The sequence below is a fragment of the Branchiostoma lanceolatum genome, chromosome 7 (assembly GCF_035083965.1).
Source record: "Branchiostoma lanceolatum isolate klBraLanc5 chromosome 7, klBraLanc5.hap2, whole genome shotgun sequence".
In the NCBI taxonomy this organism is placed as follows: Eukaryota; Metazoa; Chordata; class Leptocardii; order Amphioxiformes; family Branchiostomatidae; genus Branchiostoma; species Branchiostoma lanceolatum.
Window position 1 is genome coordinate 19,886,276 of NC_089728.1, and position 15,037 is coordinate 19,901,312.

Below are 15,037 nucleotides of genomic sequence, written 5' to 3' on the forward strand. Positions count from 1 at the left end.
TCACAAATGTCCCGTCAAACGAGAATGGACTCTACCAGCTGTGTGTGGACCATCATGTATCATGCCAATATGAGAATGTAAACAACTAGAATCTTGCTGAAGATCTAGATTTCTTCTGCGGAAAATTTTCGCAATCCGAGAGTCTAGACAATTTTGCATTACGCAGTTCTTTGGAACCAACTCAGATTTTTCAAAAGTTTCAAAAAATTTTGCTAAACGTATCGCAAATTTCTGATACGTATTTCTTGTACTGTACCGTAACACTGACACATTCCACCATTAACAGGATATTACTGCAGAATTAAGAAACAGACATTTGTAGGGATATGAGCTTTTGAGTACTCTTGGTGTGAGTGAAAACAAGTTATTTCTCTCTCTCTCTCTCTGTCTGTCTGTCTGTCTGTCTGTCTGTCTGTCTGTCTGTCTCTCTCTCTCTCTCTCTCTCTCTCTCTATATATATATATATGTATATATATATATATATATACAACTAGGGGATATGTAGAACAATATATTTAGGTCGAAATAAACAGTTGTCCAAATTGGCAAAGTATTTTATCCCCACCTTGATCTTTAGCTCGTGCTGCTTCATTTCCTCTTCACGTTTACGGGCTTCCTCTTTAAGCTGATCAACATCATTTTCCATCTGCAGTCTTTTGTCTCTAGCTCTGTTTAAAAAACCGGGGGCCCGAAAAGATTAAGATTTGAAAACAATTGACTCGGAACAGCCATATTCGGAACAGACTTATCGTCATAATGCCACCTATCAGTTAATTACAGCAACAACAACAATTAGCTCCAGCCATTAAAGCCCAGAGAAAGGTACATGATGCAGACAGACTACAAAATGTTGGCAGGCAATAATAGTTTCATGGTTGCACGTGTACAATGGAAGGCCAACATTGGGCATAAACGAAGGAACATAGTTGTTTTACTTTTCTTTTCGCTTTTTTATTTTCAGCAGCTCCTGCAGTTGTTCATCTAGTTTCTGAAGCAAAAAGAAATACATTAATCCTTTTTACATCATTTGGCAGTCAACAACATACCCATTAGACATAAATCAAACAGTAGTTCGCAAACCGCATACAGCCGTATGCTATTTAGAACATTAACGTTTGTCACCTTTTGGGGAGGGGAGGGGGCAGACGCGAACATGCGGAAGTGGGCCGATGGAGGGAAAAGGCGACTGCCAAAAATCGAGCAGCCCGTGCCCAGTTCATCTGCGAGAGATGCAAGCGAGCATGCCACTCTATCTAGGATAGGACTGTTCAGCCAACAGAGGGCCTGCTAAACCCCTTCCCACATCAGTTTTTGTTGTTTCTTCCCTAATTATTTTCTAAATTCAGTCACAATTTACATAATGTATTCAATTGGTTATCTCTACGCAAATAATGTCATAATGTCCTCTCCTTTGTCAGAATAGAAAATCAAGAACTAATATCTGTAAGGATCAAACAATGGTGGCAGGGGTCAAAAAATATTTAACTCATATTTTGCACAATGATAGTACTTGGCCCGCATATCCTTAAGATAGATTTCATGTTTTCAACATTGATGGTTGCCACGGCAACGGGCCAAACATGTTTTTGAGCCATTTTTCCTGATTTTTGCATGTCAAAATCATGAAAATTGGCCTATTTCAGGACATGATAATTAACAAGCACTAGAATATTACGGAAGAAATAAAACCATTTTAACATGTCAAAATCAGAGAAAATGGCTCAAAAAATAGTTTGTCCGTTGCCATGGCAACAATCGGCGTTCAGTAAAAAGAAAGCTTTTTTGGATGTTTGTAGGTCAAGTACTATCACTGTGCAAAATATGAGCCAAATGGATTTTTTTTTACCCCTGCCACCATGGTATGATCCTTACAGACATTCGCTCTTAACATTTCATCCTACTATCTAACTATACAAATAAATTTCACATTTACATATGATTCGAGATGCCCAGCTTCAGCTAATACATGTCACTACGATGAAATTCTACACTAAGGTACTATGGAATTTTCGCATTGATCATGCAAATTGGCTCCTAGTTTGCAAAATTGGTATCTGTTGATGTTCAACCTGTCATAAATTAAATATGTTACATGAAGTCCTTTATGGGAATTATAAAATTTTCTCACGAATAACGCAATTCAACTTCAATTTTGCATCCAATGTTGTACAACTGCGAGCAACCTTAAGTTACCACAAAACATCATGGGAATACGCCTTTACACAAACTGAAGTTCCAGATCAAGCTAATAAGGGGTCCAAACATAAACTACTTTGTCCTGACATCAACAACCATATACCAAATGGAAAAAAGTCAAGACCATAGCTTTAGCATGTCCAGAAAAAATAACATGGAATTCTTGCTTCAATACCGACTAAAGCCGCCAGGAGGCCAGAAATCATCCTTTGACTTCCCAAAGCCTCCCCAAATACTAAATATCTCGGATTCCGTAACCCACCCAGAATTGTAAAGATAGGCTGATCACAAATATGCGAAAACACATACAAAACATAGGCAAACATGTCGAAACAATTGTACCTCCATTCGTATTGAGGCAATACAGCAAAAATTTGTTATTTACACAGTGTTGTGTGTTGAGGATCAACTATGCTTGATGATGTATTTAACAGTTGGCAAAATAGACAGAGCACTTTCTGTCTACCTCTATCTCTAGCTCATCCTGCTCCATTTCCTCTTCCTCTTTTTCTTCCTCTGCCTCTTCCTCTTTGAGTTGCTGATCAATATTTTCTTCCATCTAAAGCCAAAGCCTTCTTCCTCAGTCTCTAATAAGAAAACACAAAGGTACAAAAGAATTGAGACCTTAAAAAATGTTCTACCATCTTTAGGACATGTGCCAACTAGCAACTAGCAACATATAATAATAACTGGAGTTTCTCAACCTCATACCTTCGCGGATTTTTAGCCTTTATGACTTATGTATATAGGGTGTTTTTAACATTGATTATGCAAAAAAGGTCACCATTTGCATAAACTACATCATTGATCATCTTCTCCACCCAAATAACAGTAGTTGTCAAACGTATGACAGTGTTATCTCAGCAAAGAAATCTATTTTAGCAATTTTTAACCAATCTTGCAAATAAGGTCCAAATTTGCATAATCTTTATCCCTCTCCCTCTGCAAATGTTACGAGGCTAAGTAGAATAGTTAAATGGTCCTATCATGGAACGTTGTCGGTTCACGAAAGTCATAAATAATTATACAATCAAATAAATACCATTTGATTATAGCAAGCATTATGTAAGCTATCCATATGAAAAAGAATCATGATGAGTCGTCAGCTCTTTCTTGAATGATAGTTTTTCTCATAAATTATGCAAATGAGGTCTTCATTTGCATGTCGTATATCTATCAATATTTCTCTTTCTCAGCCACCTGTTACATGTGTGTTTATGATCATTTTAAAAACGTTTATCATTAATTATGCAAATTACATTCCAATTTGAATAATTAGGTATCGTATTATGTAAATTACCATTCAAGATATCTACCTACCCAAATATATTGTCATCCTTCCCGCATCTACACATTCGGTGATCCCATACCTTTGCCGACTGGTGCTAACTTGTATGAATGATGTGTTTGAAAGGTGCGTTGTGGATTAAGGGTTGGTGTATGTGTTGGTAACTGTTATAAAGATTGTGAAGTTTACGAGGTTAACGTTCAAATTATATTGTTGGAAAGATGGCTTAACCGATATACTTTGGATGTCTTATGTGATGGTTTATGTTGAGTTGTACGTGTTACCGTGGTTGTTGTTGTGGTGGAGATTGCAGAAAAAGCTGGCCCTGTCTACCTGGCCTGTCTACCCTGGCTGTCTACCTTTTTTGGGCCCCAAGGGTATGCATGGGTGTTTGGGCTTTAATGGAATTTGCTTGAGGAAAAACTGGGTCAATGCAATTCAAGATGTGTGTGAGCTGGAAGGAAGTCAATGCCTATTTAGTTGGGGCGGGGATGTGGGTAAAGCTGGTAAAGAAATTCCACTAAGACTGGAAAAAAAGTTCCAAGTACATGTATACAATATAATGTTCCTGAAATGTTAAACAAAATTGAAGTAGAAAGTAATACAAGGAAGCAAAGAAAACTGGTCGGATGAGCTAGACAACACTAGAACCTTTGTTTGTCACAACAGCTAAATTCACAACAGATGTCTGACACTCCTGGGGGTTATTGTATATGTAGCTCAGATACTGACGAAATCTTTAGCATCTGCTGCTCTGGCAAACCATCCTATAAGTTTTCTCTGTTTATCTTGTATCCCATCACACCTCTTCTATCTAGTGTAACAATCCTAGTACATTTTATTGTATACTTAATGTTTGTTTATCAATAATAGATTTTCTTCCAGTGTTGGTTGAGTTGCTCATAACTGTCCCTATCCTCCAACAGTATGATCCAGCCCACCCACAGCTGGATTGCCACTGACCCAGGTTTTCATCAAGGAAATTCCATTAAAGCCCAAACCCCCATGCATGCCCTTGGGGTCCAAAAAGGGTACTAGTAGATAGCCAGGGTAGACAGGCCAGGTAGACATGGCCAGCTTTTTCCGCAAACCCGTTGTGGTGCGAGTAAGTCAGGTGCAATTAGGGAATTTAGCCCGGATAGAGGAACCTGATACTTGTTGTTTTTTTAGTCTTTATTGACATTAATACAAATGCACATTAATCGTAACACTAACCCTGGTATGAACGCAAAGGGATATATCCGGATCAGCGAAGCCTAGTATGAACGGGGTGATACATTGTTGTTAACTCAGGCATCGAGCTTTGTTGTTAGTTGTGCCGACGCCGGGGTGTCATAGAACGTAAAACTGGCTCAAAAACAGCCCGCGGTTCGTTGTTGCAAACAGTCAAACATTTTGAGGCTATATTATATCACTTGGGAGCAGAGTATTGACTTGAAACTCGGAAATCTTAAAAGAAGACCATCTTGAACATAGTGCTATACAACAATTTCAGTTTTATGTTGCAAGTAAATTTCCAAAGTAGATTGTCACTAAGAAGTAAAATCGGGCTCGCTCTATTCTGGAATCAAAAATATGACATAAGTTTTTGACAACACATTGTACCCGTAAATTTTGGAACCAACAAAGTTTTATGATTATATGGAGAGTATGGGTCCCCAGCAAATAGAAACTACCGGATGCCAAGTTGTACATGTTTCTGTGTAGCTATTTGTACTACGCCCCATACAAGTAGTGCCTGGTGTCCGGATACATCAACACGCACAAAGCGAGAAACTCTCAGGAGTAAGTATTTATCCCACAAAGGTCCAACAATTTGTGGATAGTGAGCTAGAACTTACGTGGAGGCAGAAGCTATATTTTTCATTGATTATTGCATTCAGATATAGCTTTAACGGGGGGTGCCCAAACATATGACTCACGGCGCTCCATTGCTGGTTGCCAGAGAATGGTCATGTTTTAATGAATGAATTTGGAACACATTCATCCAAAGACCATACTTGGACAAGAAATGTATTCATACTGTTCATGGACCCTTCACGCTCCGCGTTACAAGTGGCAAACGCTGTGAGACGTTTTCACGAATGTACCTTCTGATTAAGTGCTACGCCAGATAGTGTGCCTAACTTATTACGCTTTGGTAATTTTGCTCTCTTCGGAAGTTGGTGATTAAGTTAGGGAAATGTACATAAGGTTTGAAGTCTGCTATATTATAGCTTTCTTTTGACCTGAAAATTTTGACTTTGTGCACTTCTAACGTCTTGTGAGAAAGGCTATATCAAGCGCATCCCAGCTCATGTTTTCACGGGAAATAGGCTACTACGCACTTTGCGCGCGGCCCGACGTACGTCTTGCATGCGACCCGACTTACAAAATCATTACGAAACAACGACACTGCTTACATCAACAATACTCCGTCTACTTATTAGAAAATGTCTTCGCCATCTCTGTATTCAGTTTCTTTTCATAAACGGTACCAATCACATGTTAGAGCGTTACAAAGCTGTGCGTTGAATCGCCGTCCGCCACCATCGCGGCCCAAAAAATGGCGGGAAAACAACGTCGCCAGACGGCAGCGATGTTTACGTTGTTTTCTTTGGTCGGTTTTCTTCTCAACAAACACTTAAAGACCCAATTTTTTTTTGTTTTTTATGAAGTTATATTTCTTATGTGTATGAAAGTTGAATATCTGCTAGGAACAGGTCGGGTCCCCCGAAATTGCGAAATGGAACGAAATGGAACGAAATTTTCGCGGCCCAAAAAATGGCGGGAAAACAACGTCGCCAGACGGCAGCGATGTTTACGTTGTTTTCTTTGGTCGGTTTTCTTCTCAACAAACACTTAAAGACCCAATTTTTTTTTGTTTTTTATGAAGTTATATTTCTTATGTGTATGAAAGTTGAATATCTGCTAGGAACAGGTCGGGTCCCCCGAAATTGCGAAATGGAACGAAATGGAACGAAATTTTCGCGGCCCAAAAAATGGCGGGAAAACAACGTCGCCAGACGGCAGCGATGTTTACGTTGTTTTCTTTGGTCGGTTTTCTTCTCAACAAACACTTAAAGACCCAATTTTTTTTTTGTTTTTTATGAAGTTATATTTCTTATGTGTATGAAAGTTGAATATCTGCTTGGAACAGGTCGGGTCCCCCGAAATTGCGAAATGGAACGAAATGGAACGAAATGGAACGAAATGGAACGAAATGGAACGAAATGGGACGAAATGGAACGAAATGGAACGAAATGGAACGAACTAAAACAACATATGTAACATTATGAAATGAAATACCAGTAGATAGCGAAATATAAGGAGTATACCGGAACAGGAAGCATTTTAAATACACAAGTGAGTGATAATCTGGTCCTAACTTCGATACTCATTTTCCGTTTGTTTGTTTTCCCTGCTATTTGCAGCAGTTCATTTGCAGATCGTTGGTACACAAGGTAGAGGGGCGGATCTCTTTGCACGTGGCGCCTCCATTTTCAGGGAAGAATCTAGCCATACAAACGCGACAAAAACGTTGTATTTAGTATAATTACATAGATTCAAGAAATAAAACACGTTATATCATGTATTTACCACTCACTTCTGTATTTAAAATGCTTCCTGTTCCGATCTACTCCTTATAATTCGCTATCTCCATTTTGTTCCATTTCGTTCCATTTCGTTCCATTTCGTTCCATTTCGTTCCATTTCGTTCCATTTCGCACTTTCGGGGGACCGAACAGGGGGTCGTATATTTAGGTGCCGGGGCATCTAGCTACGCAGTGACCCTCTACTCAGCGTTGCCATCATTATTGTCAAAATACTATTCTCGACAAAACAAGAAATGAATATGTACACATATGTTTTGAATGCAAATAACAATTATGTGCATGAACTTGGTTTATTTACCTTCCTTATGAGCATAGTCAGTGGACACAAACACGGTGTACTTATGCATAATAAGATCACTAAAAAATCCGTCACATGTTAGGGCGCGTCATAAGTTAGGGCAACCCCCGTTACATGTTTGATCGATATCACATTCAAAGATGTCGCCGTGTTCCTGGGTACGTTCGCCCGCGATTTTGTGATGTCTTACATGGAAGCTTCATGTAGATTCTTCTATATAATGTCTTACCAATTAGAGGTAAAGGATAATCATACATTTTCAACTATTTCATATCAACAAGTGTAGGTTAATTCATGGTTCAACAGCTTTCAAACCATGAAAACGTTGTGACCATTTGGACTCCTCCAAGTAAACGTGGGCACCTAATACTGCTTGTAACCAGGATAAGTGGCCTACGACATTTCGTATTCAGGACTAGAGTTCCTCGACCTCATACCTTCGCCAACTGATGTTAGCCTTTTCGAGTGAATGTTTATCACTCAGTGTATGTAAATAAGGTCATCATTTGCATTTATTTCAAGTCATCCTTTTCTCTACACATAACACAGCATTAAAGTAAAATCTTAGCAAAGAAGGCCATTGTAGCATTTCCTCATATATCATGTAAATGAGGCCCTCATGATTTATGTCTGATAATGTCCACATTTGATTATCTCCCAAATGCCACAAGAATGAAATCCCATCATTTAAAACTCTGGAATTATAGTATTTCGACATTAATTATGCAAATAAGATCTTCGTTTGCATAATTGATATTATCAATATTCCCCTCTTTCTCAGTTACATGTCACGTGTTTGACTACAATGGAATGCAAGGGTTTGTATACTTTTTCACATCACAGATCCTGATTTGCATGATTCTTATACGATCATGTAAATCATCACTCAAGCGATGTACATCCCTACAATTCTTGAGTTATTCTCTTTCAAAGTTTGAAACAAACCCAGGCATATAGGGCGTATTCGTGTGACGTCATCACCCTTGCCCTCCGTGGGTGGCCATTTTGGGGTTCATCCCTGCAGCGAAGTTTCTCGGTGTCCGACGGTCTCTAAATTTCCAAGGAATGCGAAGTCGTCCGATCGCTATTTTATTATGCAAAGAGTCTCCAGCCTCACATTCTTTTCGCTACAAAAATCCAATTTCACCTACTGAAAATGACCCATTATATCGACGAGCGATGAAAGGTTTTCCCTAGCCTGCAAACATGGCCGCTAAATAGTGCCGGCGGAGTCCATTGATTTTGTCTTCAGTTGATTCTGGAAACGACTGTTTACAGATTACGCATAAAATCAGTTCACAGCATACAAGTGTTCCAAGTCCTGCAGCCACGTAGTTCAGTGTCTTGATAAAAAAGAGTGTCGTGAGAAATTTAGCTGACAGGGAGTACGTTATGTTCGGGAAAGTTCGACGTTGAAAGACCCTCAGTTTATGAACGTATCTCAAGCAACGACTACACGGTGCCACGACTGTGGTACACAACGGGCCTGTAATTTGGTTTTCGACCAGATACAAAGGTTTCCATACACACACGTTGACTCTCAAACTTCAACTATTAAGATCCGCTGTTCGTATGTCAGAAATCCACTTTTGTTTCAGTTGTTAGTCGCCTTAGTCCCTTCGTATGTTCCCGTACCTACACGAGAAACGCAAAACCAATCTTACTGTTACCCGATCAGTGTCTGCTTTATAAGTCCCAATCCAACATCCGACCACGAGGCAAAACACCATGATTATGAGACAAAACGTTTTGAAGGGAAATTGTGGATGGCGTAGAAAACATCTATCAAGTGGACCGCTAAATGGCCGACAGTGCTCGTTGCTAGGGGGAGAGACACGTGACTGAATACGCCCTATACCTACACGAGTTCTCCCAAGAGCTATAAGAGTTAGCCTCCTTCGCAGACTTCCTATGAACAGCGGTGTTTATATGGGGGGGGGGGGGGCAAGGTTCTCTAAAGGGAGTTGTGTAGCCAAGGGAGTTGTGTTGCCGAGGGACGCTGTTCATATCCATATGAACAGCGTCCCTCGGCAACACAACTCCCTTGGCTACACAACTCCCTTTAGAGAACCTTGCCGCCCCCCCACCTCACCCCCAATATAAACACCGCTGTTCATAGGAAGTCTGCGAAGGAGGCTATATAAGAGTAATCACTGTAAGAATATTTTTGCTTTATTGATATCATAACTTTATCTTTACTACACAAAATAAGGCAATTTGTTGGCAATGTATTTGCTTCAAACCATGTACATGTACTTTACACATCTTGATTAGCCAGTTGTATCAGAGAATCAAAGTTTTGTGGGAAAGAAATATGCTGTTGTCATCGGAAAATAGCATAGAATAACGTATTGTTCTGTTACGAACCAAGTGCATACAATAATGTGTGTACATCGTAAGACGGGTCCAGTGTGACATTACAGATTAGGTGAGCAGAACTAAAGCGTGAACGTCGTATATCGTGTTTCTTTTTGAGCTCCAGTGCAATTCATGTACGCCTCGAGATACTGACATGTGCCCACCAGGAGCCTGTCTGATGTCCGACCGTCTTTCGCGGGGCATTCGGCAGGGCCCTGTCCTGTCGGACCCACGGGGTCACTACAAGACACAGTCAGAGCAACTGACGGGTACCTGTCAAAAACCTGCAAACGAAGGTGACAAACCTTTACAAAAATGCCACAAAGTGCCCACCGGAGCAACCCGGGACCCCAGCAGGGTAGCGCGAAGGAAACTTTTAGTTGTGACTACGACAGCCGGTGCCCAGCCGGGGCTACATCCCCGATGTGACCGTAACATTAGTAACACTAACAACTCGACCAGTTTGGAAAGTCTGATCTATATAGTTCCTACAATAGGAAGCTAACATGTTGTTGCCTAGGTCCCCTCTCCCACCACACGACCTGTTCCGCTTGACGTCATGATACATGACCCCATGATCACATGATCACCACCTTCCTAACGTTTATCAAATAAAGAAAATGCTCTCTAAACAGCATCTTGTGAAATAGAGTCCCGAATACTATATTACGTAATGAATACGAACCGTCTTTTTCTGCTCGCGATCTTCTAACTTTCGCTCCTCTGATGCTGACCTTGACCTCTTCTTTCTCCCCATGTTGTCACGACTTTCGATAAGTAGTTAAAAATATCTAAAGTCGCTAAGAAATTTGCTGTTTTCTGACACAAAGAACTTCTCACAAAAGTAGCTATAATCCTTCTGGATCCTTCTGGGTCCCGGGGAGACGGTCATGTAAGTGATACTCCCTGGCCTGCAGGTGGTGGTGCTTAAGAAGAGATTAATGGCCACCAGAGTCCGGCAACAGGCATTGCCAGTGACAGCAAGGCATCCGTGATTAATCACCACCAAGCCGAATAAGCTTGTAGAATTGTAGAAACTCCCTTATAAATTATGTTAATGAGCCCTTGTCCTGCATGATTTCTGTCTGATATTGTTCACCTTTACTAAGCTTCCTAATGATACAAGAATGAAATTCCAATAATTTACTATTGTGGCATTTTCAATTAGTATTTTCTTATTAATTATGCAAAATAGGTAGCTATAACATCATTGGTATCTATCGATACCTCTCTCTTTTTCAGCTATATATGTCACATGTTTGAGAGTCCTATTTTGAAAGGCAGCAGATTTATAAACTTTCCTTGCTAATTATGTAAATTAGCTCCTGATTTGCATAATGAGTATAAGATTATGTAAAGCATTAATCAAGCTATCTACATACCATAAATCAAGACGATCCGTTGACCATAAGTCAAGTTATTCATGTCCAAAGGTCAAAACAAATAAATTGAAAACACCCACTGCAGCGCTAAACAAGCTGCTAGAGGGCCCAAACGTACCCAACTTACTTCATGTGGCATGGACTATCTACCACACAAAAATCATGACCGTAGCACTTGCAGAAAATTTGGCCTCAAACTTTGGAGCTCTGCTGCAGTACTTTAGGTGCCCGCTAGGAGGCCCATCATTGAACTTGACCTTTTCCTTTAATAAACTTACCTATTCACTAGATATCGTGCACAGCCATCAACAGCTTCTCGAGTTATCCTGTCAACAAGCAAATACGCATACATAAACAGCCCGCTGCAGTACCGCAGGAACATACCAGGTGACCCATTTTTGAACTTGACATCTGTTACCACAATCTCTACGTACCCACCAAACATCATGCAGGTCCATCAACAATACATTGAGTTATGTTGTCTACATACAAACACACTAACATAAAAAGTCCACTGGAGCACTTTAGGAAAACGCCAGGTTAACCATTTTCGAAGTTGACCTTTGTTTTCACAACCGCCACTAACCTACCAAAAATCAGCAAGATCCGTCAAAGTTTTCTCGACTTATGATCTCGACATACATACGGACCCACTTTACAGCTGGCGTAACCGATAACATAACCTTCCCGCGAAGGCATACCTTCCCGGCGAAGGTAAATATACAACGTTTTCTTCCCCAACAGTGTGGAATGAGCACTACCATATATACCATCATATGACACTGACCATAGACCAACAACTGATAGGTAATTGAATGAGTCTGCAGCAAAAACGTCACAATAGTAAGATAAAAACTATTAAACTCCATATCCATATCATTCTCAAGATCAAAAATCATGACCATAGCATGTACTAAACATAAAAAAAAGAAGCTTAAGCCCACATCCGGCGTCATGCTGCTTACCAAACTTTCGTTGGCCAGATGTCTTTTTGTGACGATGGAAAGTCCCAGCTAAATATGTACCTCATCGTGAGTAAGAAAAAAACCCTACCTGGCATGATTGTACATATCGCTCAAGACAACCGATCGATGTTCCTTCCGCAGCAAAAACTTCCCAATAGAAACTTTTTATTTCGTCAGCGAAAGTGAAAGCACAAATAATTCATAAACGTACCGCCGTGGACGAAAGTGAAAGCACAAATAATGCATAAACGTACCGCCGTGGACGAAAGTGAAAGCACAAATAATTCATAAGCGTACCGCCGTGGACGAAAGTGAAAGCACAAATAATTCATAAACGTACCGCCGTGGACGAAAGTGAAAGCACAAATAATTCATAAACGTACCGCCGTGGACGAAAGTGAAAGCACAAATAATTCATAAACGTACCGCCGTGGACGAAAGTGAAAGCACAAATAATTCATAAACGTACCGCCGTGGACGAAAGTGAAAGCACAAATAATTCATAAACGTACCGCCGTGGACGAAAGTGAAAGCACAAATAATTCATAAACGTACCGCCGTGGACGAAAGTGAAAGCACAAACAATTCATAAACGTACCGCCGTGGACGAAAGTGAAAGCACAAATAATTCATAAACGTACCGCCAAGGACGAAAAAAAACGAGTTATGTTGTGTACTTTTTTCATTGTATTATGGCAAGCATTATCTGACCTGGCCCAGCAAAGATGTCACACAAGGTGGAGGCAATTAGCGAGTCAAAGTCAACACAGACCACGAAACAGACCCAAGTATTTCAGATGAAGCGTACCCGGGCACAAATGTTGATCGACAGTTCTTTAGTTTTGTGTACAATGGGCGCATTAATGCGACTTTGGGCGTGGAAAGTCCAAACCTATCATGGCACAGCCAATGTTGCCTATAGTAGTGAGTTCGTCTAGGCCAAAACATAACACCATGCTGTTTATCTAGGCTAAAAGAAAACAGCATCCAATGGAACGTCAATATGTGACGTTACCTTGCCGTGAATAAGAAAAACTCCCCAATTAGCATGTGGTACGCTTCGCGCAAGGCAGCCAATCGCTATTTCGTCAGCGAAAGTGAAAGCACAACCTACCGACCGAGACGAAAGACCCGTGTTATGTTGTCACAGTTATATGGCCCAGTTACGTTGCTACAAAGAAAATCATTATCTGTCTTTTGCATTCTACTTGACTTTTGTGGATTGATACACAGCGTCATCTAGACCATAACATTGATACCAAGTGTTTTTTTTCCTTTTACTCCAGTCTACATTGAGTTAAAATGTGTGTTCTAGTTGAACATTAGAATTAGAAAAATAAACTACTTCTCACCTATACGTCTTCTTCGGCTTTCTCCAGTAGTGCACTATCGCTTTGGCGAAGGAGGAAGTCAAGTGGTTGCAAGTCTAATTAAGTACAATCCAGATCTAGACGTCTGACAGGACTATCACAGGCTGCCAAAGTTACCCGAGATATCGCAAACGTGGCCTATTCCTATCGTCTAAAACAACACAATGAGTCAACCCCAAGCAAAGGAGGAACTAATGATTGGGTGCGCAAAGTAACATGGGAAGGGGGGAAAGCCATGACTCATCTGTTCAGGTGGAAAGTCCTAGCCTTTGATGTGATTATAAAAAGCATTTGGGGGGGGGGGGGGTTGTATAGGGAAACCACCTATTTTTCAGATTCAAGTACTGTTTCGTTAAGATTAGTAGATACTATCTGATGTTGCGAGTTAAATATACTCAAACTTGATTGAGACATGGATAGATACAATATTTAGCAAGACACCAAAATATCCGACACAATAGGTCTTACATCTACCCTAATTTGTAAATGAAACCTAGATTACTGCATGTTTATGGCTGCCACATTGGGACAATAATCATGAATAGCAACCAACATGATGGCAGTGACGTCACCTGGAGACATCCTTGAATATATTCACCAAGCAGATATTTGGGAAGGCTAAATCATTACGTTTTCCTAGCTACCCGTTTCTGTGACAAACATTGAGTATGCGGTATGTCATAGAAAAGGGCAGCAAGGAAAACATAACGAATTAGTCGTCCAATATCTACTTGGAGTTCACCGTGAATAGACCTTGGTTTGTTCTGTTTACACTAGAGCTAAGGTGTCATAGTCAAGTACAGCAAGGACAACGTAACGATTTAGTACCCCCAACATCTGCTTGGAGCTTACGATGAATGGAGCCTTGTCTGTTCTGTTTACATTATAGGTACGGTGTTGTAGAAAAGGACAACAAGGTCAACGTAACGATTTAGTACCCCAACATCTGCTTGGAGTTTACGGTGAATGGAGCCTTGTCTGTTCTGTTTACATTGTAGGTACGGTGTTGTAGAAAAGGACAACAAAGTCAACGTAACGATTTAGTACCCCAACATCTGCTTGGAGTTTACGGTGAATGGAGCCTTGTCTGTTCTGTTTACATTGTAGGTACGGTGTTGTAGAAAAGGACAACAAGGTCAACGTAACGATTTAGTACCCCAACATCTGCTTGGAGTTTACGGTGAATGGAGCCTTGTCTGTTCTGTTTACATTGTAGGTACGGTGTTGTAGAAAAGGACAACAAGGTCAACGTAACGATTTAGTACCCCAACATCTGCTTGGAGTTTACGGTGAATGGAGCCTTGTTTGTTCTGTTTGCATTGTAGGTACGGTGTTGTAGAAAAGGACAACAAGGTCAACGTAACGATTTAGTAACGATCATCGTGAAGAACGCTGGTTCGAACGGGGAATTAGAGAAGCAATATATGAGAGGATGTACAACCCCGCCCTCAACAGGAAAGGGGGTCTACGCGTTCAACTTTCAGGCACCTGGGATAATGCACTGCCCACCACCCCCACCCCCGGACAAGCAACATTTAGTTACTGTACTAGAACAACAGTAGCTAATTGAAATATTGGCATAAA

At 40.5% G+C, this 15,037-nt stretch overlaps 1 protein-coding gene across 1 annotated transcript in view; it reads right to left on the bottom strand.

Moving 5' to 3' along the window:
• LOC136438082 (uncharacterized) overlaps positions 1-13,620 on the bottom strand; it is a 33,892-nt gene extending 20,272 nt beyond the window's left edge. Inside the window, exons 1-4 of the mRNA XM_066432758.1 lie at positions 13,436-13,620; positions 2,663-2,781; positions 936-988; positions 566-668 (exon numbers count right to left, since the gene is read on the bottom strand). Of these exons, the coding sequence (XP_066288855.1) occupies positions 566-668; positions 936-988; positions 2,663-2,755 (249 nt within the window). The 5' untranslated portion in view covers positions 2,756-2,781; positions 13,436-13,620. The remainder of the gene's footprint in view (positions 1-565; positions 669-935; positions 989-2,662; positions 2,782-13,435) is intronic.
• Between the last annotated feature and the right edge of the window lie 1,417 nt (positions 13,621-15,037).